A 26,273-nucleotide genomic window follows, 5' to 3' on the forward strand; every position below is an offset into this window, starting at 1 on the left:
CCTCAGCTTCCGAACCATGATAATAACCCTAAAGCTAAGGCTTTCATTGCTTCTGGAAAGGGAGCACCTTCCACATTTGTACACAGTGCTTGGTATATAGTAAACCTGAATGACACTGGCTTTCTCACTCTTTTTTCTTTCTTCCCTCCCTTAATCCTTTTTTCTCTTCTTTCAGTTATTCCCTCCCTTCCTTTCCCCTGATAACCACCCTTGAGATTGACAGTAGGAAATATGACATTGGTAAGAGGGTAGAACTTGGATAAATAGACGGGAGAGTCATTTGCCATAGAGATGTACTCAAATTCATGGGAACTGATGAGATCACCAAGAAAAATAACATAGGAGGAGAGAAGGTTTAGAAAAGAATCCTGGTAGACCCCCATTTGGATGACATGATCTAGGAGGTGAACCGTGAGAGTTTTGGCTTAAAAAACAGAGAGAGAAATATTAGGATCAGGAAGAAGATGATGATTGACAATGACAGACTCTTTAGAGGTCAAGAAGGATGAGAATTGAGAAAAGGTCATTAGATTGGATAATTAAGGATCATCAGTAACTGTGGGAAGAGCAATTACAGTTGAATGATGAGATCTACAGTTAGATTGTAGAGAGTTTATAAAAAATGTGAGGAAGAGGAATCTAAAGTAGACACAATTCTCAAGGAGTTTTAGCCCCAAAAGGGGTGTTTGGGATGATAGCTAGCTAGGATGGATGGATCAAGGAGGGCTTTTTGAGGATGAGTTAGACATCGGCACATTTATAGGCAGTAGGCAAGCAACCAGTATATGTCGATTGAAGATAAGGAAGAAAGTGGACATGATCAAGTAATCTGCTTGGAGAAGGCCAGATAGAATGGAATCGCTTACATGCAGAATTTTGGCAAGGAGAGACTTCTTCATCTTAGACAAGAGTGAAGGGAGATAGTGGTCAAAAGCATCTGGTTATATGTGATGACAAATGTGAAAAGAGGGAGCTCTTAGTTATCTTCAAATTTTTTAAAAAAAACTAAACTATGAGGCAAACCCCTTAGCTGAGACGGTGGAGGAAAGGAGAGCCATGGGAGATTTGAGATGAAAAGCTTTGAAAGAACTGCTGTTGGTGAGTAGGATAGTCATTTAATTAGGAAACAGCAAAAGGATTGCCTAGTGGTAGTCAAAGTCCAGATGAGTTATGCAACAATTTGTAATAGAGTGGAACCAGAGTGTTAGAATTGTGTGGAAAATAATGTGTAGACTTTGACATCTATTTTCAGTGCTCAAAGAACTTTTTGCTTATTCTCTGATTTTCTTCACAGTTTCAAGATATCTGAGTTCTAGATAAACAAGGTATTTCTGTAGAGTTTTTGGTATTTGGCCTTTAGGAGTAGAACTGAGATTAGAATTTAGTTGTTTGTCTTTAATGATAATTTCATTTCTAAGTTCCTCCAACTGCTCAAGTTGTTAGACTTTGAATTATGAAATAATTTTGTTAAAAGAACAAAATTAATTGGAGGAACAAAATTAGTTGGAAAGGGACTCCACATCTACAAATAGCTATTTATTTCTGTTAAAATAGTCATTTCATTTTGTTGTGATATTATTCCATACTTAATTTCAGAATCTTCTAATGCTGTTACAAAGTATTCTTGCTATGAAGGGCTGAGACTTCTCAATCTTTATAAGTATTTGCCTCTTATTTCTTATTCCTGAACGTTTCTACTGTGCAAAGATTAATTTGCACATGTTTGACAGAGATCTATTCTTCAGTCTTTTTTATAGACATATGTTCTATCTCTACACTTAGATTGTTACACTTTGAGGTAAAAAATAGGTTTTGTAATATTTTAAAACAATATACAGATAAGATCCTTTTTTACAAATAATTTATTTCTTTTGTTTCTTCCATTGTGTACAACTATAGCATCCCAGTCCAATTGTCAATAAATATCTTTCATGTGTTACAAATATTAAATATTCCCTTTGTTGTCTCTTCTCTCTTCCTTTTTATTATCTTCCTATATCTGAATGTTTGAAAGAATTTAGGGGAAGATGGGATTGCTGAAGAGGGTATTGAATTTGTGATCATTTATTTAGAAATCTTTTTTTACTTGAATGGATGTTTATGTATGGGAACATGTATCTTTCTGTCTGTCTGTCTGTCTATCTATCTATACCTACCTACCCTTACACAAAACTTACCTACAGGGATTTTGGGACCTGTTCAGATCTCTTATTGGTAAGAAGCTATGCTGCTTTTGAAGGTGTGCTATTTGATGACTGTATCAAAAGACTATATATATATATATATATATATATATATATATACACAATTCTATTTTCTTCTAAAGTTTTGTATTTTAATCTGGTCTCAGGAACAGCAGAGAATAAAAGAAAATGGAAAAGAAGCATAGAAAGCAGATTAGCTTTGAAAATGATGAGTAGTACTTTGTATGTGTGTGTGTGTGTGTATTTATATTTATATTTAAGAAAAGTAAACAGTGTAACAGGTAAATTCCTGGTTTATAGTGAATCTTCTTTTTATATTGCACTGTAGACATGGAAATATTCCTGTTTTTGTCTTTATAAAAGTTCAAAATGAATCAAATATTTCCTAAAAATTTGGTCCAGGAATAGATTAAGTAAGTTAAAATGTGAAATAATTTTACTGGCGGTCTTCAGAATTTGTATCATCAATCAGTAAAACTATGAATTGCCTCCTGTATTCGGAGCACTCTGCCATTCTTTAGGGGATATATAAAATTTAGCTAGACCACTGACCTCATGGGGCTTACAGTTTAATGGGAGAACAAGGCATAAATATGGTTAACTGTAGTCATGTATGCAAGAGTGTGTGTGCTCACATAATATAAACATATGGAGAATTGCAAAAGGAAATCCTCAGAGCTCTTGTGTGCCATAGTTACTGCCAGTGTCTGTTGTAAAGTGTTAAAAAGGGATCCAAGTATGCTTCCTCCATGAGTTGGATTGTAAAGAGTGGATAGGAATTCTGTAGGCTAAAAGAGAGAATGTCAGCTTAGGACTCAGATAAGCAAAGCCAGGAACGTGACAGAGTTCAAAGCATATTTTAGAGGTACTGAGTGGTCCAGTCTGTTTATAGTTGGACTAATAGGGTTGGAATGACAGCTTTTAGTATATGTCTAAATTCCAGACAAAGACTTTTTACTTTAGGGTACAAAAAGCTTTACATTATGGGGCTGATTGAAAGGTAACAGAGAGTACAGGAGTTTACTACTTATTCACTTTCAAAAGCTATTTAATTATGTAGAATAAAAAGTTGCTTTAAAGACTTTTCTGATAAGGTGTTTCCCATGTACATGCTAATAAGGTTCTTTTGAAAGGTTAAATAATTTTATTAACCAAATTAATCTTAAACAGGGAAATCCATTAACCACAATAGTGAAATTAAAAATCTTTCATTTTAAAGCAAGGTAATTTTTTCAAGACATCAGGGGTTTTTCTTGACATATTGTGTACCTTCCCATGTCTGTTGTGTTTCTAACCTTATCAAACACTTTTTTTTTGGGGGGGGGGATTTTTTACAAGTTCATACTTATTAAGTAATATGTGTTCATTAAAATTTTTCTCATTCAGGGAACTTGAATTCTCTTGTTATTGTGTAGCACAGTTGTAATATTTATTGGCTGTAGCTGAATAAATGAATCATATTTTGAATTTTTCAAGATCTCCAGTAGAAAAGAATTTTCACCAGATAGACCTAAATGGGTTCTTTGCTTTAAACATAAACAAAACAAATAACTATTTCAAATCCTCTGTAGAATCCCAAGACATTTACCTTTGGTCAGGATTTTGCACAAAACTTGTATTTTATTAAATTTTGCTGGATGATGATCTGGGAAAGAGGTTTGGCTGAGATGCAGTTTTCCCTGCCCCTAGACAGCAAATGTCTGCTGGAGTGGATTCAGTGTGCTGATTGCCTAATTAAAGCCTATTTCTATTAGCCTGGTGCCCCTTTGGGCGTTCACTTGTAGGGCTCCTCCCTCTAGTGGTGGAGATGGCAATTTCACTGCCACCCTAAGTCCTCCAGAGATCTACCTGCCTGCTGCTGGTTTCCTTTTCTTGGTGATGTCAGAGTATCTCTCCAGCTGACTCATTTGCCTGCCTATCCAGTAAGGACTTTATGATTGTCCCTAGTTTTTGCTATATGACCGATTCCCCTTTAAGTCATAATGCTCTAAATTATACTTTGGACACCCATTCTGACATACAAATTCCTGTTGACCTGCTACAATTTCCCTTTGCCTGCCATGTCTTTCTGTTTTTCTTTGGGTTATTTATACCTTTAATTCTTCTGAGAGGATGTGGGATTGCCTTGCCTGCATAGGATGTCCTGAGAAACTACTCCATCATGTTTGCCTACTTGTTCCTGCTCCTTATAACTCTACGGGGTTATTTTGCCTGAACTTGCTGCTCTTGCATTCTGTTGAGTTCTTCATTCCCTTTCCAGCCTTTTCACCCCACCTCCCCACATTCCCATTGCACTTCCCCCTATCCAGATGAGTGAGAACCTTGCCCCAGTCTCTCTAAGCTCCCTCTTCTCTCCTGTTCTTCCTGTCAGATCACTCTATCTCAAATAAACAGGTGGCCATTCTCCTTGACAGTCGAAGTGACCCTAGTCCATCCTTTGTCCCCTTTATCATTCCTACACTTCCATTAATCTTCAATTGCTTCCCATCTTCTGGCTGCTGCTTTACTGCTCTGAAACATGCCCTTGCCTCCCCCGTACTCGAAAACCACTTCATTCATCTGTCTCTGATATCTGCCATCCCACATCTTTCTTTTCTTGTGGCTAAAACTCTGAAAAAGCTGTATACAATAGTCTCTCCCTTTCCTTCTCTCCCTCTCCCTTTCCTTCCCTTTCCCCCTTCTTATGCCCCTCCCCCTCCCTCTTTCTCTTCCCTTCCCTTCCTATCTCCCTCTCCCTCTCCATTCACTCCCCCCTCCCCCCCTCCATCTCCCACAGGGGAGTTGGAGGGCTTTGTAATGGTTAGCCTAAGTGTCTAGTATCTGGTCCTTAGCTCTTTGTAAGCTCAGAAATTCTTTTTGTCAGTAATCTACTAAGAAAGGATCAAAGTCTGAGGAAGTGATTCATGGTAATCAAACTCACAGTACCAGCTGATATATAATAGCATGCCGATTTATAATTTACTTGGTATTTGACATATCTGCCCAGCTTACAGCTAACAATTCGGGGGGAAATCATTACAGATAAGGGGCCCGCTTTCCTCATCACCATCAAAAACAACTGCTAACTGCCAGCAACAGTCACATAGACACAGGAGTCCTGGGAAGGGAATGGCAGCATCCCCAGACTACCAATCCAGCTTCCAGCCCAACCCTCACAGATATCCATGGGAGCATCTCCTGTGGGTAAGGAGCCAGCCATGCTCACCAACTGCCAACCAACTGTCATCCCCGGGGCAGGCAGGCCATCCTGGCCCAAGGCGCTGGGCACCCGGGCGGGACAGGAGGCCGCCTGGGCCCCAGAGTTCGGGCATTTGCCCTCACGTCCCAGGAACCCTGGGAGGACCAGTGCTTCCTGCCCGCAGCCATTCCCTCAGGGAGATGCAGCCTGGCGAGTGCCCTGCAGTGGGGCTGCAGCCCCAGAGCCTGAAACTCACAGGACAGTTCTTGTCACCCAAGCCTTTGGCCCCATCAAGTGGCTCAGTGTCAGAAACTGGCACATTTTGTCAGTGGAAGTGACACTCAAGAAGCATGACCATCTGCTTTGTCTTTGTGTCCTAAAACCTGGGGATGCAGGACATGCAGGATGTCTCCCCCGTTAGAATGTAAGCTCCCGGGGCAGCTAGGTGGCACTGTGGATAGAGCCCCAGCCCTGAAGTCCGGAGGAACTGAGCTCAAATCCGGCCTCAGACACTTAACACGGCCTAACTGTGTGACCCTGGGCAAGTCACTTAACTCCAGTTGCCTCAGAAAGGAAGGAAGGAAGGAAGAATGTAAGCCCCTGGGGCGGGGGCGGTGGTTATTGTCCAGACCCTGGGAATTCGGTGCTGGACATATCAAGCTCTGGTAGACTTTGAATGTTGGAAAAGTTGAGCTGGTGCTGCCCATCACTCCATAAGTGCTCAGGGCTAAGGTCCAGAGGGACTGGTGCAGAAACTGGTGCTAGAATTCCCTGCTCTCTATGTTCTCTGTATTCAGTGCTCTTGATGGGGATAACTAGTCACCACAGCCAGAGTCTTTCTGGGTTTATTTTGGTATTTTTTGATTTAAATTTTTATTATGCAAAAATTTTAGACGCTGTTATACATACATACACCCCCCCCCCAAATATTAAACAACTCAAGTTTGCCCACATATCTTCATGCCATCATAATGAGAGTTGAAGGAGGAATGTGGGGAAAAAAAAGTTAGGGATAAGGAAAAGGTTTTGAGGAGGAAATCAGCCAATAGAGTAGTAAGAGTGGTTTGTAATTCAGCCTTTTTTTCCCTTCTGAGATTTTAAAGGTTAAGATACCTTTTTGATGAAAACAGCCAAATGTTACAAGTTCACTTAGGAAAGTATAATGTAAAGATGAGTTATTCTTGACTTCATTTATTCCATATGTAGGCTGAATCCTATTTCACAAACTTGAAGGGGGGTCAGAATTGCAACTGGGTGTTCAAACCATGGTTAAATGGAAGTCACTTGATATATATTAAAAGGCACTCGGACTAAAGCAGTATGTTGGAATTTTTTTGGTTTGTTTATGTAAAGCAGATACTAGATGCAATGGAAATGTGTTCTAAAATTTGTATGTAGAAATTGGAGAAATTCAGAAATTTAGAGTAGAGACAACTCAGTGACTACATTTGCAGTCATGTGGCCTGCGATGAGTAAATCTCTCTGATGGAACTTTTCTCCATAAGTGATACAAGATTACTTAAAAATCACTGCTTGCTCCTAGTTCGTTCAAGCGCTGGCCCAGACAATCCCCCGTGACATCATTGGTGGTCTTTGAAAACAAAAGCCCAACAAGAGCCAGCTACAGTCTTGTCCATTGGGTTCTTTCCCTCCTCTCAAGGTCCTGGAGGGAGGCGCTGTTTTCCAACCATCTATCCAAATATCTGTCTGTCTGTCCCTGACCCCAGGAAGTTCATAGACCTCAGATTCATGCTCTCTTTCCACATTCAAGGCTGTGTGTGTTAAGCTGGGCCTTAACCTTTTTTCTCATGTTGTGAATTTAGAGAGTGTGGGTTTTTTTAAACTTTGGCTTTCATCCCAGATCTACTTCAGGATTTATAGACAAGGGATGTGATTTGGGGCCTAGGCCTAGGCCTAGTTCTTCTAGCACATGGTGTCAGCGGTAGGTAAGGTTTAGGAGGGAATGAAGAGCTTGAGCAGAGTACAGGGCCCAGCGTATTTGGGAACACACTGACATACCTGGGCTGTGTCCAAGGGAATGTGGAGCATCCATGCCAAAAGCTTCCTTCAGAGCTCAGCTCAAAGGCTGCCTCTCTCTCTGGCGGCTTCTCCTCTGAGTTTACCTGCCATCCACTCAGTGTATTACCTCTGGGGACCTATTTTACTTATATGTTGTTTCTCCTATTGGCAGCTCTTGGAAGCAGTAACTGTTTCTACTTTTTTTGCTTTCCCCTGCACTTAGAAATTTATTAAGCTCCTACTATGTGTACTTAAGTGCTAGGGATGTGAAGAAAGGCAAAAGACAATCCTTGCAGGCTCTGCCACAGGGAAAGCATGTAATAACTGTTGATTGTCTCACTGTACTTATCTTTTTAACAATAGGGGTTGAGGATGGAGAGATGAATGGGAGAGCACTAGCTTTTTCAGGGTACTCTGGTTATGTTTGTGTTACCAGTCTAAAGAAAGCTGATAAGTAATTTAATAATTACCCTTGATTTTCCCCAGAGGATTTTTAATCTCCTAAAGCAACTTAGGCACTTCAGTCTGTGCCTACTGTAAGGCAAATATGTGTGTTAGGGTTGGGGGGCCCTCTGGTTTTACAGAGGTGGGTGGGTGTGCATGGTTAGGAACCCATGTGGTAATGATGGGTGGATGTATCTATGAGATGTGTACTGGGCCTTTTAATATTGGATATGTAATCAGAGTCATAGCTCCCGTAGACTTGTATAAACATATATTATTAATGTAAAACATGTAAAGATACCAAAAGGATATCTTTTGCTAATCAGTTACTAAATGGACACTAACCTGTGAATGCTTACTTGATATATGTTTTTCCATCACAGAATTTGTGTATGTGTGTACACAACACACACACACACACACACACACACACACTTCAACTATTCAAGATGAATGTGTTCTGCATTCGAGGACTTAGACCTAGAATTTTGAAATTCTGGAAGGGACTCTGTCATTTAGTCTACCAGTCTACCTAATGTCGATACCTTCTTTTTATAAATTCTCTGAAAAAGAATTGTCCACCTTTCCCCATCTCTTTTACCACCATTTGTCCATCTCTTTCACTGCTGGGCAGATGCGCTAGCTTACTTTCAGACAGCTTGACTTGTTAGAAAATCCTTTTCTATATTGAACAGAATTGTATCTTCCTTTAACTATGTAGTCTAAGTCCTGCCCTTTGTAACTTTAAAAATTAGAGTCAGGAAAACTTGAGTCCGGGTTTACCTGCAGATACTCAGTAGCTGTGTGACTTGTCAAATTACTGACTCTCAATCATAATTTCCTCCTCTGTAAAATGGGAATAACAACAGCACTTCCCTTCTAGGGATATTGTGAAGATCAAATAAAATAATATCTGTAAAGTGTTTTGCAAATCTTAGAGTACTCTTTAAATGCTAGCTATCAATATTATAAAATAGGTCTTTGTGATAGATAGCATTCTAAATTTTTGAAGTTAGCCATCATAGCCCTAGTAAATCTGTTATTTTTCAGTACTGGTTATTTTAATCAGATACCATCTAACATATCTTGATAATCTAGGTTGTTCTTTTTTGTTAGTTGTATTGTTTTGGTGTCCTTTAGCAAGATGTATTTTTCTTCCTTCTCCTTCTCTCTCTCTCTCTCTTTCCCTCCCTCTCCCCCTCCCCCATTAAACTTATACTACTAGCACTAATTTTAAAATGAATTCTCACATCTCTAAAAGGAACAACAAACTTTTAAAATTTTAATTCCCCCTTCCCCCCAGGCAATTGGGGTTAAGTGACTTGCCCAGGATCACACAGCTAGGAAACATTAAGTGTCTGAGGCCAGATTTAAACTCACGTCCTCTTGACTTCAGGGCTGGTGCTCTATCCACTGCACCACCTAGCTGCCCCAAAATAATTTTTTTTTTTTAAAATAAAGAGCTAGATGTTTTAAAGGCATCTGTCAAAACATTTTACCTTTGTTATCTTTATCAAGAAAATGCCTATTTTCATTGATGGTATCAGAAAAAAAACCTTAGAAACATCATATCCTTGTAAAAATACAGTAGAATGGAAATTTGTCTACAAATTCTTTATGTGTATATATGTCTTTCTCTATATATCAATCCATATATGTATGTTTGTTCAACAGGTGGCGACAGACAAGGTTGCAGGAAAGCTGAGTTCTACTCTCACATGGGTAAAGAACACAGTCTCGCAAACAGTCAGTCAAATGGCCAGCCAGGTGGCAAGTCCATCTGCTTCTTTACATACGACATCCTCCTCTACCACGCTGTCCACACCAGCTGTTTCACCATCCTCCCCATCTCAGCTGAGTCCAGACGACTTAGAACTCCTGGCTAAGCTGGAGGAACAGAACAGGTGAGTGGGATTGCTTAGTTTTCTTTTATCTTTGAAAAAGCAAGAAATACTGATAGATCCCTTGTTTAATTGTAGCATTTGAGATTGAACAGAAAGGGCTTATTACCAGTGTTTTAACACCTCTCTTAACTGGACGCAATAATTAGCTGAAATGCTTTTTAAATATATCATATAATAAGTATACAAAATATAAAATAGGTAATTTTCTTGTTATTAAAGTTACTTTTGTTTGCTCAAAACTTATAAAAGGCCTGGGTTGGAAAATCAGAAAAATCTTTGTTCTAGAAAATTTGGGATGATTTATATAATATTTTATTTTATTTTTTTTATTTTTAATTATTATTATTATTATTATTTTTGCTAAGGCAATTGGGGTTAAGTGACTTGCCCAGGGTCACATAGCTAGGAAGTGTTGAGTGTCTGAGGTCAGATTGAACTCAAGTCCTCCTGACTTCAGGGCTGGTGCTCTATCCACTTTGCTACCTATGCCCCTTTATATCATATTTTAGAATTTAGTATTTGTTTTTAAAATATACATGCCTTTGTATGCCGTTGAATTGAATTAGTGAGTTATATGAACCCACTTAAGATACTGGACAGTATTCTTGGAAACTAGCTAAAGGTTCCAACATGATTTAATTTGAGCTCGGACTTGGAGGTTGGAGAAAGAAGTCTTTGCAAGTTTTTATTCTCTTATGCAAGAATGGAGTAGAATCTTACATGTCTGTCTAACTCTAGAATTTTCTGTTGCATATGTAAAGCCAGCTACTTAACCCAAGAGTCAAGTGGGACTTTTGAATCACATCTCTTTGTGCTGCCATTCAGCACTGTGGGGGCCCCCTGCTGCCCAACTAACCAGCTGCCAGTGGCCAAGGAACAGGGAATCATTCCCTTCTCTGCCCAGTGCAGTTGTTTAATGAAGACTGATATATATATATATTAATACATAATGATACTCCTTATATATTAAGAGCATATAATGATCAAGTTTAACAAACATGCTCATTAATTTGGTTTTGAATTATTTTCCATTGGGAAGGCATGTGCAGGTTCAGAATTCAGAAATGAATGTATTTCTCTTAAAATTGTAATGTGATCTTCATGGCCTTGGACTGACTTTTAGATGAATTTATTCCTTCTTGTGGTCCTCACTAACTTTTCTGATAACAACTGCTGCATACCTTCTAGTTTTTGAGGGCATTTTTAGATGCAATTTGGCTGGTTATATAACACAGTTTTCCCAAAGCAATCACATTCATTTCCACTGTCCTTCCTATTTCTCTGCATTTGGCAATGTGTCTGGGAATATCTCGGTGATGGAGTATTGGACCCTTGATCACTTTGGATATTTCACCAAGCAGAACTGTTCCATCAGTGGTGGTGGGGTGGAGGGTATGTCATGGGAGTTTGTGGTTTCACTGATGTAGGGAACTCTCAGGGAGAAAATTCCTCCAGTCCTGCAGAGTGATCCCCGAGACTGAGGATCTTTGTCAGGACCTCATGGATTAGAGGCAGGCCTTGAACTCATGTTTCTCTAACTCAGGGAACAGTTTTCTGTCTCTGTGCTATGTGGATTTTCTATACATGCATCTGTAGAATGGGAGGCATTTTCTCCTTCAAAAATGAAGGTTTTAAAAAGTGAACAGACACCTAATATTCGAGCAGTAGAGATAAAGGTAAGGAAATATTCTGCATTGACTAGGGCTACTCCTCTCTGGTCTGTAGGTCTTTTTAAGCTTAGCCTTCCAGAGAAGTTCCCCAGATTTGTCAGCCTAGTGTTATAAATAGTTCCTTTTAAAGAGTCTGTCCTCTGATTTATACCTCCCATTCTGCCCCTCCACCATTGTGCTTTATATGCAAAAATAAAATTCTAGAAAATTTAGACAAATATGGAATTTTGGAGCAACAGATAGGTCTAATTCAGGTCTAGCCCAATAGACAAGCATAGAGAATTTTTTTTTTTTACCCTGACAGACTTGTCAAGAATACCAGTTAATGGAAATTTGATAAGAGAAATTTAATAATAATTTTTCTGGAGGAAAAAAAAGAAGGTATTTGCTTTGGTTCTGTGTTATTTGACAAAGAAAATTGCTGATTGTACCATAGAAATACACATTGAAACTTTTCAAAGATTTTAGTTGTGTGTGTTTGTGGATTTTCTAAAAGTTCCTTTTTAAAAAAATTTATGCAAGATGAAATAGTCTATAAAAAAGGAAACTCAAAAGATAAGCTACACCCTGCATAACATTAACTTCTATTATATTATTTTGCAATAAACATTATTAATGTATTTTAACCAAATCACATCTTAATGTGATTTGCTTTGCTAGAATTTAAATAGAAAGCAGTGATCATAGCTAACACTTGAATATCAGCAGTTTCAGTTCCTCAGAAGATCTTTCTGCCTACGATTGCTACAATTTTTACTAATTTCCTTTTAAAAATTGTCCATATAGAATTGACTTTTCCTTCACAATGCTTTGAGGGATAAATCTGTTTTTTGCTTATGAAACAGTGAATTTCTATTATGTGCAACTTATGTTTCTTTCTTTCCCCTTTCTTTTCTTTTTTTTTGGGGGGGGGGGGTAGGCAGTTGGGATTAAGTGACTTGCCCAGGGTCACAGAGCTGGGAAGTGTTAAGTGTCTGAGGTCAGATTTGCACTCTGTCCTCCTGACTCGAGGACTGGTGCTGTATCTAACTATATAGCTATCCCATGTACAGCTTATTTTAAAAACTGTGTAGATGATCAAAAGATGTGCCTATTGGTTATATCAGAAAATGTATATTTGATTTCATATTTCTGGTTTCTTGTCTCTCTGATAAGAAGAGGGAAGTCTTGTGTATCCATCAGAATTCTTGTCTTTCATCATTGTTTTTCTTTATAATGTTTGAATCTTTATATAAATTGTTCTTCTGCTCCTATTCAGTTCATTGTCAGTTTATACGTGCCTTCCCAAGTTTCATTGCTATCTCATTCAACATTGTGCATTCAATAGAATACTTAAGTCATAACTTGTTCATCTGTTCCCTAGTTGATAGGAACCTTCTTTGTTGCCAATTCTTTGCTACAGCACAAAATACTACTTTACATGGCTATGACGCACAGTATATTGCTTTTCACTAGTAAGTAACTTTTCAATGTTATATTCATTTTTCACTCATATTAGTTCTTTCCCTAGTTATTTTATACCTTTGGAGTATATGCTTAGTAGTGACATCTCTGGATAAAAGGATATGTTACACACAGTTTGGAGAATTTTGGGCTGTAGTTTCAAATTGCTTTTCAAAAAAAGAACCACTTTATCGTTCTACCAATATAGTATCAATGTGCTTGTCTAATCACAACCTCTGTAGCATATATAATTTTCCTTTTTTTGTTGTCTTTGTTAGTCTGATAAATGTCAGAATGGAATCTCAGAGTTGTTTTATTTTGCATTTCTATTAGTATTCCTGGTTTGGAACCTTTTTTTTTTTTAATAGCCTTTTATTTACAGGATATATGCATGGGTAACTTTACAGCATTAACAATTGCCAAACCTCTTGTTCCAATTTTTCACCTCTTACCCTCCCACCCCCTCCCCTAGATGGCAGGATGACCAGTAGATGTTAAATATATTAACATATAAATTAGATACACAATAAGTATACATGACCAAAACGTTATTTTGCTGTACAAAAAGAATCAGACTCTGAAATATTGTACAATTAGCTTGTGAAGGAAATCAAAAATGCAGGTGGGCATAAATATAGGGATTGGGAATTCAATGTAATGGTTTTTAGTCATCTCCCAGAGTTCTTTTTCTGGGCGTAGCTGGTTCAGTTCATTACTGCTCCTTTGGAAATGATTTGGTTGATCTTGTTGCTGAGGATGGCCTGGTCCATCAGAGCTGGTCATCATATAGTATTGTTGTTGAAGTATATAATGATCTCCTGGTCCTGCTCATTTCACTCAGCATCAGTTCGTGTAAGTCTCTTGGAACCTTTTTCATAGAGTTGTTGATAGCTTGCCTTCTGAGAAATGAGCCAAATTTTGAAGGAAATCGGGGAAGCCAGAAATGGAGGTGAAGAGGGATAACTGGCTCACCTTGGGAAATGGCCAGTACTAGTGGACAGAGTTGGGAGAGAAGAATTTCCTATGAGGAAACAGCCAGTTTGGGTGTGGGAAAGTGTCCTCGTGTAGGAAAAACAAAAATTGGAAGGGGCAACATTGGAAAGCGGTGCAAATTCAAAAGAGGAATTGACATAGGAGCGAGCTTATAAGTAATAGGAAGCAACTAGAGTTTGAAGAAGGGGATAACATATACCAGATTTATACTTTAGGAAAATTATCTTGATCTGTGTTTTTAAAAAATAGGAACCTATATTTCAAAAAAAATATTTTATGTTCAAACACCAGTAAAATGAACATTTCCATAATATACGAAAATATGAGAAGGATTATATATGGAACTGCAAATCTTTATTATGTAAATACAGCTTGCTTTTCTTTTAGATGTATAGTAAATAAAATTCTTTAGTTCTCTTCTGTGCATTTAAATACATTCTTCAATAAATCTCATTTACTCCTTTCCTTCTCCCTCTCTTCTAGTGAGTAAGGGTATGAGTACAATCAGAACAATAAAGGATGGCCAGGGATGCAGTATCAGCAATAGGAAGTTAGGTCTCAGTGAGAGAAAAAAATGAAGGAAGTGACAAATGAAAGGCTTATTCAATATAGAACAGGTATTCTAAAGAGAACAGTGGGAGAGAGAGGTAGATTTGGGGAGGATATTTAAAAGAGAAGGTTGAAGGGAATGGAAAGCACCCTCTCAGGAAAGACCATGTCCGTTTTCCAGTACTCATCCAGCTGTGTGTGTGTGTGTGTGTGTGTGTGTGTGTGTATGTGTGTCTATCTACATAGATAGATATAGACTATCTATATTTGAGACAGATGGTATACCTGAACAGTGAACTGGGCCCAGAAGGTAAAGTATTGGAATGGAGTGGGCTGAATTTGGAAATTTCAGAATTCTTTCACTGATCTCCAGTTTTCCTATCAAATATCCATCTTTTTTTTTCTTTTTTCAGTAATATTTTATTTTTCCTAATACATATAAAGATAATTTTCAACATACATTTTTGTAAGATTTTGAGTTTCAAGTTTTTTTTCCCACTCTCCTTTACTTCTCCCCTCCCCAAGACAACAAACAATCTCATATAGGTTATACATATACAGTCTTTTTAAACATATTTACATATTTATCATGTTGTACCAGAAAAATCAGAGCAAAAAGGAAAAAATCCAGCCCAAGGCTATTGGAATTGTTTTGGATCACCACTGTATTGTTGAGAAGAGCTAAGTGCATCAGAGTTAATCATCGTGTAATCTTGCTGTTTACTATGTACAATGTTCCTTGTTTGCCAGCTTGTTTCACTCAGCATCAGTTCATATAAGTCTTTGCAGGACTTTTTGAAATCATCCTGCTTATCATTTCTCAAAGAACAATATTCCATTACATCCATATACCATTATTCAGCCATTCTCCAACTGATGGGCAGCCACTCAGTTTGTAGTTCCTTGCTACTACAGGAAGAGCTGCTGCATACATTTTTACACACGTGGATCCTTTTCCCTCTTTGATGATCTCTTTAGGATACAGGCACAGTAGTAAACACTCATCTTTAAAAAAAATTTTTTTTAATTTCTTTTGTCTTTACATCTAAATTTCCCTCTATATCCCTTCATGTGCATCTTCCCATTGAGCCGTCCGATATGGCAAAGTGGATGAAGTCTGGGTTACTAGACTTTTCATACTTCTTTATGTTTATCATATTTTTTAATAGTATAGTATATCCCATTATTTTGCATATATTAATATAGTATTGGTATAATTCCATTACATTCATGTACTAGTTTGTTTAGCTTTTCCCCGATCAAGCAATCCCAAGTTTTAAATATAAACATGTTACAAGTTTGACCCATCTCTGGATCCCAAGAACTTAAGATGAGTATCTCACAGAAGAAATGGTAGCTTTGAGCAGCCAGAAGTCTATGACCACTAGGGAACTCAAGAAGCAGGAGGAGGCTCTTCTGAAGATGGAGGGCAGCATATAGTGGCTAGTGTTGCCGAGCCTCCAAGGAGTGGGGAGAAGTGGCCAAGGGGAAGAGCAGAAGACTGCTTGCAGACAGAAAATCTTGGTTTTCTTGATCTTGAGAGTGAAATCCTTGTGAGGGTCTGCTGGATCACAGTGTGATCCCTCCAGGAAGCTGAGGAAGATGCTGTGGACTCCAGACCTGCTCTCTGAGCTTGAAGGAAGCTGAGGTGGAGGGAGCTTAGTTATCTCTGGTCAGGTGAGCCTGGGTCCCTGGGTCTCCTGCCACTCCACTCGGGATACATGGCTTTAGGGGCAGATGTGCGAGGAGGACAGGAGGTCCTGAGAGGGGGGGGGGGGGGGGGGGGGGGGGGGGGGGGGGGGGGGGGGGGGGGGGGGGGGGGGGGGGGGGGGGGGGGGGGGGGGGGAAGGGAGGGGTGAGCATATCTATAAGCATATCTACGGTGAGAGCAAGTCCTCTAGTGGGAAGGGATTGGATGACAGTTATAGGTAGCGCTAACCTCAGAATAGGTGTGATGGTGCAAGAGGGAGAAGTGGTATTGGGGTGCAAGCTAAGTGGACTGTATTCAAGACAAAGTGCTCCCAGTGTGGGATCTAGGGGAGAAAGAATGTCTCACTAAGACCAGAAAATGAAAGTAGCATAGAAGGAAAAAAATCTAAAATGAAGGGAAGTTCCCTAATTTTAGCAGACTTCCTGAGAGCAGAGTGGAAAGGATGAGTTAGAATGGAATCCTTCATCTGATTCTGTGACTCCTGTAATGGCCTTTAAACCTAAAAGTTAACCCCCACCAATGGGGTATAAGGTGTTTAATTGCTTGTCTTCCATTTTATAAAATAGAAATCTGAAAGTCAGAGTAGTTAAGTTGTCAAATAGTAAGTAGTAGAGTTAGGACTCAATCCCAGGGCTTTTTAGGGAAAATTGAGTGCTCTTTCCATTATCATATGCTACTTCTCTCAAGCTTCAGAGCTTTCCTTTGTTCTAGAATAATATTTGTCAAATTTGTGTGTACTGTGACTTGTACTGTCTCTAATTTTCTTCCAAGTGCCATAATTATTATGTTGAGAATGTGAAAACTTGGGCAATGGCTTGTCTGTATTCATAGTATAATGTCCCATCAAAATTTAGCAAGTGAATATTTGACAATATTCAGGTGCTTTAAAAATGTCATTTCTTTGTCTTTTAGTCATTTTATTTACAGAGATGACCAAAATTTGAGAATTTGTTATGCAGTCATTGCCCCTTTGTTCTGCTGAGGAATAGTTTAGTTCAAAGTTCCAAAGCTCTGTTTGAGAATAAATAATCAATAGAGTTAAAGGTAAATGAAAGTGGAAAGGGACTGTTTTCTCTGTTATTTTTCTCTGTTGTTCAGTGTGGTTTTCTTTCTTGAAGATACTACTTCTGAGGAAATATGAATTTGAACAAGTAAGTTTCAGATTTAGTGTTGCTATATAATTAAGGAGGAACTGTTACAAATTGAATCTTTAAATTATTTCTCTTTATTTGTGTAGTTTATTACTGTGTTGCAATAATGTGTTATTTCCTTTAAAGGCTATCACAAAGTTGTACTGTTTTTAGTATGTTTTGGGTAGTTGAGTGGAAAAATGCATTGGCTTGTCTTTTAAACTAATAAAATCTGAAAAAGGTTCTATACTACATTAAAATGCTTTAAACTAGATAAATCTATTTCAGTGTTTTCTTGAGTTTTTGCATTCTTCAGAAAAATTCAAGGACCATTTTTTTATTTGAGAAATCTTTGAAACTGGATTGACTTCATTTAGAGATTGAATTGATTACTTGAATCTTGGGATGCTCAGAAATCTCAGTTACTCCCAGTACAAGTAGTTGATTAAAATCCTATTTAGTATGTAAAGGCATCTTTACTTTAGTTGATTAAAATCCTATTTAGTGTGAAAGTTAAGGCTTCTTGGCATCTTATCTGGGCAGAGGTCATAGTATAAGAACTGAGCAAGAAGGGTCTTAGAACAGCTAGAGTAGATGTTTTAAAGTTGATACACTAATGATTATATCATATTTATTCATGGGGAATCTTCTCTGGTCCTCACTTAATTTCAGTGTATTCTTTAGGCAAAATTCTAACCAGATTAGAATATATTCTGTTCTCTCGCTCCTTTCACCCTTTACCTCCTCCAAAGGGTTTTGCTTCTGACTACCTCCCTCCCTCAACCAAGCCTTCTTTTTATCAATTCTCCTTTATACAACCTTTCTTCCCTCCATTTTTTCTCCCCTCCTTCTCTCCACTTATCTCATAACCTATATATGGCTGTAGAAGCCGCCACTGCTGCTGCTGCTTCCGTGGCTGTTAAGGCTGGCTCCTGTTTTAAGTGTGTTCTAGTGCAACCTGTGCTACACTGTGCTCTACTCTCACCCATGTGAGACAGAGCTTTCCTGCCCACCTTCTACATTGTCCTGGCTTTGAACATTGTTTCATTCTGTTTTTCTGTGGTTCTTGTGCTCTGGAACTTGTTTAGTTAGAGTCATTATTTCATGGTATTGCAGGGGTTTGGGGAGAGCTCAGGCGAGGTCCTGCCTCTACTTCACCATCTTTGCTCCCCCTTCAAGTAAAGTTCTAATGAGATGGTGAAGCCCAAGGTGGGGCCCTTTCAGTGTTTGCCTGACATGGTAGGAGGAAAATAGCTTTTTAGAAGGTGAGATTAAGAGATTGTATGATCAGGATTTTAGGAGGGTCTTCACCAGGAATGAATGAATGGAAAACTTTATTAAATGCTAATGTGTCATGTATTATGTTAAGTGATGAGAATACTAGTGGAATATTGAGGCAATTATAAAACCAAAGATGTCAATAGAAACTTCTTTTTGTAAATAAGAGCACTTGCTTTCAAGGAGCTCTTACTCTAATCGAGGAAGACCATGTCTAAAGGACAATTTCGCTTTAGGAAAGATAAAGCAACCTTTTGTCTTCGGGGATGTTGGAAGGGTAGAATGCTTGGTGGTCTTCCAGTAGGAAGTGGGGAAAAAAAGAAGGGAAAGGGGTTGGTCCTGTGAGCCTCTTGAGTGGGTAGAGATAGAGGGAAAGGCATCAGCTGGCGTTGGCTGGAAGTTTTGAGGAAAAGGCTCTGGGGCGCTGAAGGCAAATGCAAAGGTTCCATCCAGGCCTGCTCCTATTGGACTCTCCAGTTTATGAATATTCACTCTATTATTAGGTAGCCTGACTTAATTCAGTTCTGACCTCAGACACTTAGCCTCTGTGTGCCTCAGCCTCCTCATGTTAAATAGGGATAAGAATACCTATTTCCCAGGTTTGTCATGACTGTATTTGTATAGCAGTTAGCATAGCACCTGGCATGGAGTAGGCACTCTGTAAATATAAGAAATTATCTTAATTAGTCATATTAGTAATAAGGAAGTCTGTCGAGATCTAAATTCTGAAGTGTGCCCCATATCAGCTGATTATTGTAGGGGAGAAATGGGTTGTGTATTGCTTGTTTGGTAAGAAACATATAAATTGTTATATAATTGATGAACATTAATTCATACTTAATTTGAAAAGTTTACTATACTAGGGAGATGGTGGGAGATTGATTTTGTCTTCAAAGAGTTTATGATTAGCGTGCATTGTGTGCCTTCAAAACGAATTTCCTCTTCTTCCTGTTCTCCTATTTTTCCTCTTCCTCTCCCTTCTACTATCCTGGGCTCTGAAGAGCAAGTCTCCAGCCTGGGCAGTACAGTGGCTGCAAACTGCTCTAGAGTGAAGAGTGTGAGGGTTATGGGTGCGGGAACAGAGCTGGCCAGGTGGTCCTGCTTGAGGGGCCGTCCTAGGTGTGCCTGGGATGCAAAGGGCTGCTTGGTCATGTTATTTCTGCCTCTGAGACCCAGGTGTGTTTTAAGACTTATGCTTCTTCTCCCCCCAACCCCCAACTGAATAATATTTTATTTTTTCAAATTATATGTAAAGATAGTTTTTAACATTCACTTTTGTAAGATTCTAAGTTCTACATTTTTTTTTTCCCTCTCTCCCTTCCCTTTTTCCTCCCCAAAACAGCAAGCAATCTGCTATAGGTTATACATGTACAATCATTTTGAACATGTTTCCATATGAGTCATGTTGTGAAAGAAAATCAGAACTAAAGGGCAAAACCACAAGAAAAAACAAAAGAAGTAAAATAGTATGCTTCGATCGCCATTCAGTCTCCACGATTCTTTTTCTGGAAGCAAGTGGCATTTTCTATCCCAAAGACTTGAGGAACAAATTATAGGAGTAAAAATTTAGGGTTGAAGAGGATCTTAGAGTTCATTTCCTCATTTTACAAATGAGAAAGCTGAAGTCTAGCAGAATGGCTTGCATAAGGTCATGCAAGAGTGAGGTAGCTTCTTGGTAGGCTGGGAATGTGGCTGGGCTAGAGCAGAGGTGTCCAGACCTGCCTGCAGTTCATCACAAGGAAATAAACTGACTACATTTAATATCTGGTTTTTTGTTTTGCTTTGTTTTGTTTTGTTTTGTTTTGTTTTGTTTTGTTTTGTTTTGTTTTGTTTTTTAAGATGATGCATATGTGGTATTTGAGGGATTGGGAGGAAGTACAAACCATTACAGTAGTAATCAGAATGCTTGACCTATGCTTGGTATTACAGACATGCTATCTATTATTTTTTGTTATTTCAGTTGTTCTTTAAATCTTTAAGGAACACTTTATAATTGATTTTACCCTCATTTTTGTGTGCTGTAATAGACTGATTCTCAGATTCTTTGTGCATTTTATTGTTATTTGGAATAAGATTTCCCTTTCTGTTATGGCTTCTTGGTTTGTTTTTTAATTGTATAGAAATGCTGGTGATTTCTAAGGATTCATTTTGTTACCTGAAGCTTTGTCAATTCTCTAGGATTTTCTAATTAAATTATCTCATCATCAAATAGGGATAATTTTATCTCCTCTTTACTTTTTTATGTAGCTTTAATTTCTTTTTCTTGTCATTACTGTCACTAGCATTTCTAGAACTGTATCAAGTAATAGTAAGGAGGGTGGGCATCCTTGCTTCATTCCTGTTTTTATTACAGAGAGTTCTAATGTATCCTCATTGCATGTGATGCTTGCTTTTGATTTTAAATAGGTACATTTATGATATATTTTAAAAAAAATTTTTTTCCTTTTGAGTGTTTACTTGAAATTGTTTTGGAATCAGTTTGCAATAAATTTTCATACGATGGTGTTTATTTTGATTATTTTCAATTTCTCCAGCTTTGTTACTAAAGTGGAACTTTGTATTGGGGCCAGACCCTACTCTCTTGCTATACTTTTGAGTGGGGTTAATGTGCTGACTTCTTCCTTTCAGGGCTGGGCCTTCGGAATATGGGAAATTTGGAGCTCTGGATTTTCAGGGCTTCCTCTGGAGGCTCAGTCTTAGAGCTGTTGGACCTAATGTGTGGTCCTATGGTTCTCTGTTGTTTTCCTCTGCCGCTTCTCAGAGAAACTCCTTACTTTTGGTATTGTTAATGTCCTGTGTCTAGCTGCTTCAAGGGCCCAACTTCCTTGGACTTGCTAGCCTCGGTCTGAATTCTTAGATAATAATGCAGATATCAGTAACTTTAGTTTCTCATGTGATTTCTTGATCGCCATTTGGTCTTGTGTAAACTCCAGGGCTTTGCTAGAGCTAGGTATGGGGAAGTCTGTTTAGATAGTCACCTTTCACTCTTCACTTCTCTCATGTGGACTATGATCTTCCTGTCTCAGTCTCTACCAAGATAATAAATATTCCATAGTCTGACTGTACCCACTTAGTAAACTCAAGTGGTTTCCTGTTGACTCTAGGTCCAAATATTAGTTTAGCTTTAGCTTATCCCTTAAAAATGTCTTTTTTTTCTTTTGTAGTTTTGTAATATACATAATTATTAGTATGTATATGTAGTGTGTATATTTAATTTGTATGTAAACAGATAGACACATTGGAGGTGCCCCCAATTTTTCTTTTTACTGATAAGTGTACCTAGAAAATTTGGTGACCACCAGCTTAAGGTGCTGAGAGGTTATTTACTTGTCCAAGGTTGCCAAGCTAATGTGTCAGATGTAGAATTTAAATTCAGGACTTGTGACTAAGGCATTACTCTGGCCCCTCCCCTAATAAGTAAGAAAACATCTCTGGTCATGGAACTGTTGAGAGTGGCCATAAACAGATAATTAATACATTTTAGCAGTTTGATTTCAGGTTTCAGGGTTTGGTCATACCTTTTTCTGGATGTTTAAAAAACCCTTTCAGCAATAGTATTTGAGGTTGTGATTCGGGTGATTGAGTTTATTCTTAGTCTAACTCTATAAAGTGAATATATACTATATGGAACTTGGTTTCTACTTTTAGAAGGCTTACAAATAAAATATGCTCAGTGTGTAGTAGAGATAGTGAGTTTAAGAACAAATATCATCATGCTCTAAAATGGATGGCATGGAAATTCAGAAGTGCTTTGAGAAGTAGAATAGATTCAAAATAAATAGCAGCCAAGATTTTTTCATCTGTTTAAGATTCACCTGCATATGCCTGTGTTCTACCATAAGCTAAATACAAATCTTTGTAAGCTTTGTGGAGAAAAGATTTTGCTTAATAGCTATTTATGTTTATCCTAAATTTCAAATCCTAGTAGACACATATGAAATGATTGCCAGGTTCTGAGCCTGATGCTGACCACTTCTCAATTCAATTTACAAGCATTTATTAAGCATCTGTTGTGCTCAAAGATGCCGTAAGCTTCTGAGATAAAGACAAAAGTGGAACTAGTACTATTTACATTCTACTGGAATAATGTGCAACATGTAGATGAAGAAGTAAATGGAAGATCATTTGAAGAGGAAAATAAAACCAACAACTTGGAGGGAGGGATCAGGAAGAGCTTTCTTTGGAATTTGCACTCACACTCCATTATTTCTTTGTGAGACCCCATCCGGAATTAATCTTCCCATCAAAGTTTTTTTTTAAGCTTTTTAATGATAGCATCTCAAAAAAGACATTATCAATAATCATGAAATATTTTTATATATTGTATTGATTTCAGAGTGGAAACTATTTTCCCCTGCTTTTGATGTAGTATATATAACTAGATACTGAGAAACTTTGATAAGGCAAGTTTCATTAATGTTTGTTCTCGTTGATATAGGATTAGATTTTAAGTTAATTTTTTATTATGTTTTAGACTGTTAGAGACGGACAGTAAGGAAACTATTTTCCCTTGCTTTTGATATAGTATATATAACTAGATACTGAGAAACTTTGATAAGGCAAGTTTCATTAATGTTTGTTCTCGTCGATACAGGATTAGATTTTAAGTTAATTTTTTATTATGTTTTAGACTGTTAGAGACGGACAGTAAGTCCTTAAGATCTGTAAATGGGTCAAGAAGAAACAGCGGCTCTTCTCTTGTATCAAGTTCATCTGCTTCTAGCAATCTCAGCCACCTTGAAGAAGATTCTTGGATCCTTTGGGGAAGAATTGTTAACGAATGGGAAGATGTTCGAAAAAAGAAAGAGAAGCAAGTTAAGGTATTTATGTCTCTCTTACTGTTACAGTAGCTTAATAGAGGGTGTTGGATGGGACAGTGACTCATACCCAAGTTAAAAATGAGAGACTCTCAAGGTTAGGAAAAAAAAAAGGCAAAAAGGGTTTTATTATGATGCCTGGAGAAAGGGCAACTCCTAACAGACAAGGTGTCAGTAGCGAAGTGCAGAGCACAAACTGCAAAACATAAGATTTATAAACCAGAACACCCCTCCTTCCCCTTCCCCCACAACACATACTTTTTCTCCCATTGTCTGGTGGAGTCCAGGCTTATACTCTAAACATGAAAGTCTATCCCAGAAACAAAAGAATATTTGCAAATAACAAACTCTTCATTTAAATTTCCCTAGAGAATTGCTATAAAAATAGATATTCTTGGATGAGAATTCTGTTACCTGAATTCCCAAAGCTATGGCCTTTAAAAGTACTTAAATGCTAATCAAGAAGTGGAGATAGGGGGAGTGGAACATAGGAGGGGAAATGTTCATCCAAGATAATTGCACACCTGCAGCTTTTTAGTTATAGTGCAGTTTGTTGTTGTAAAGTCCAAGGCACAGTTAGGGCATAGTTCAGGGTCACATTCCCTTGAGAGATCTTCACTCAGTTTATCCCATTCAGTGTGTTATCTAGAGTGCACTAGTTTTATTTGCAGATTTGATTCAACCCACCATGTGCCTGTGAGGTCCTGGAACTGGTGGCAGGGATCCCAAAACAAATCTGTCCCTGCTCTGAGGAGCCTTGTGCTTTTTTAGATACACAAGCAAGGGACTAGAGGGACATACAAAGTCCTATCAGGAGAGAACAAGTGTTAACAAGCGGGGATTCACGAAAGGCCTCAAAGCAAGACAGCCCCTGAACTGAACTTTGAAGCTAGTAGCAAGGGAGTCTTTTGAGAGAAATGTAAGAAGCAAGTTCATTCTTCCCAGTGGGACCACTCAGAGAGACAAAGGCTTAGAGTGGGGGGAGATTGGATTTTGGAAACAGCTGGGTGGGCCAGTGAATGTGAGAGGGAGCAAATAGAGTGAAAGTGTGGAAAGGACTAGAGCCAGATCATGGAGGGCTTCAGGTGTCAGGATGAGTGAGGCATTAGGGAGTCCTTGATCATTTGGCACGATACAAAGCATCTGTAGAGTAAGAGCTGGACTGGACATTGAGAGTCATCTAGTTCAGTCTCCTTATTTATCAGTTGGGTAAACAGAAGCTTCTGGAGATTGGGACTTATCATACAACTAGTAATGGTAAAAGTGGGATTCAGACTCATGCCTTCTGACTTAATACCAGCTCTCTGTGGGCTGTGCTACGTTGTGCTTTTTTTAGTTCTAAGTTTTGTTTGTATAATACAAAACAATTTAGACTGGTTTACTTTTGCCAAATTTAATCATAATTTGGAGGTATGACTTTTTTTTTTTCCTGAGTTCTATTTGGGAAGTAATATCAAATGTAATTGATTAACTGATCAGTTCTAAAAGTATGGTTATAAAAGAAAATCTTACAATTTTACCTGGTCCATTCTCAGTCATGTTGGACATTGTACTAAAAGTTGTAGATACGAAGAAAGGCAAAGGACAGTTCTTATTCTCAGAAATTTCAGTCTAATGGGGAAAAACAACATGAAGACAGCTTCTTTGATTATATCTCTCTTACTTGGGGGACTAGGGAAGGAGACCACTGCTGACCTTTTTAAAAATGATTGGTTTGAAGAGGAATCTTTATATATAGATGAAAATATAGTCCATTCAGTTATTATATAGTAATGCCTGGATTTGTCTGTAGATATGTAAGTTTAACTACTCATTTTTTCAGCAGACATATTTTCTCTTTTTACCCTATAACCAGATTTGTGGATATCATAAAGATGAAACCTGCTATGTATATGTAGATGTTAGAAAATAGGCATTTGGATTCTGGTTACTAGTGTCTTTTCTGTTGCCTTTTAAAAAATAGAATCGATCTATTCTTTTTCGTTCTATTAGAATCTTTTCTCAGATATCTTGAAAAACTGAGCCTTAAATTCTTAAAAAATTTTATTATTTCTAGAGCAAATTTTTTTATTCATTTCATTAAATACAATCATTCTTCTAGATTTCTTTTTCAAATACAATTGTTACTTCTTAACATGGTATATAAATCATTAAGTTATTGAGTCCAAGTGTGATGGTTTTGCAATTATTGCCAAAAACAAAAGATGACTGTTAAAAGTGGGTCTGTACTGTCTGATCTAACTGTTTATTATTCTCCTGGTTTCATGTAGAAATAATTTTAGACTTAAATTAATCTAGCATCTAAGTTAATCTAGCAGGGCCTGCTCTCAACTGTCTTTTGGAATTTTGGGAGGAGATCCTGAAGATGGTCTTGTAGTATTTTGTAGATGCCTTTTATCTTTTGGACTGCTGATGCTTTCTGCTCTATCATAGCCTTCTTGCTAGATAAACAGACAAATAAGACTTTTTTCTACTTTGTTGATCTAGCTGTGACTTTTCTGCATTGGATAAATTTTGTGGATTTTGTGATAGTATATTTAACTTTTTACATTTTTCAGAGCCACCAGATTATTTTAACAGATTGGTTTGAAGCTAGATTGCATCTAGGATACAGATGGAAGAAACATTGAACAAGACTTGGCAAAGATTGGATATAGGGATTGAAAGAGAAGAATCAAAGGTTTCTTCAAGTTTGTAAGCTTAGTGGTGGTCTCAATAGAAATAGAAAGCATTTGAAGTAGAGATGATTTGAGGAGCAGGGAATCATAAATTCCATTTTGGATATTCTGAGTTTGAGGAGTCCATGGGACATGTAGGAGAAAGTACAAGACTGGGCAGCTAGATGGCGCAGTGGATAGAGCACCAGCCCTGAAGTCAGGAGGACTTGAGTTCAAATGTGTTCTCAGACACTTCACACTTCCTAGATGTGTAAC

At 38.0% G+C, this 26,273-nt stretch overlaps 1 protein-coding gene across 12 annotated transcripts in view; it reads left to right on the forward strand.

Annotated features, from left to right (window-relative positions):
• EVI5 (ecotropic viral integration site 5) overlaps positions 1 to 26,273 on the forward strand; it is a 206,301-nt gene that overhangs the window by 66,430 nt on the left and 113,598 nt on the right. For 6 of the 12 annotated variants that reach the window (XM_031969306.1, XM_031969308.1, XM_031969309.1 and 3 more), the window contains exons 1-3: positions 5,006 to 5,387; positions 9,520 to 9,749; positions 23,154 to 23,343. In XM_031969306.1, the coding sequence (XP_031825166.1) occupies positions 5,313 to 5,387; positions 9,520 to 9,749; positions 23,154 to 23,343 (495 nt within the window). In that variant the 5' untranslated portion in view covers positions 5,006 to 5,312. Of the gene's footprint in view, positions 1 to 952; positions 1,099 to 5,005; positions 5,388 to 9,519; positions 9,750 to 23,153; positions 23,344 to 26,273 lie in introns of those variants that run through there. The other 6 variants (XM_031969307.1, XM_031969313.1, XM_031969311.1 and 3 more) reach the window with 2 other exon arrangements.

Source organism: Sarcophilus harrisii, chromosome 4, assembly GCF_902635505.1.
Source record: "Sarcophilus harrisii chromosome 4, mSarHar1.11, whole genome shotgun sequence".
NCBI lineage: Eukaryota > Metazoa > Chordata > Mammalia > Dasyuromorphia > Dasyuridae > Sarcophilus > Sarcophilus harrisii.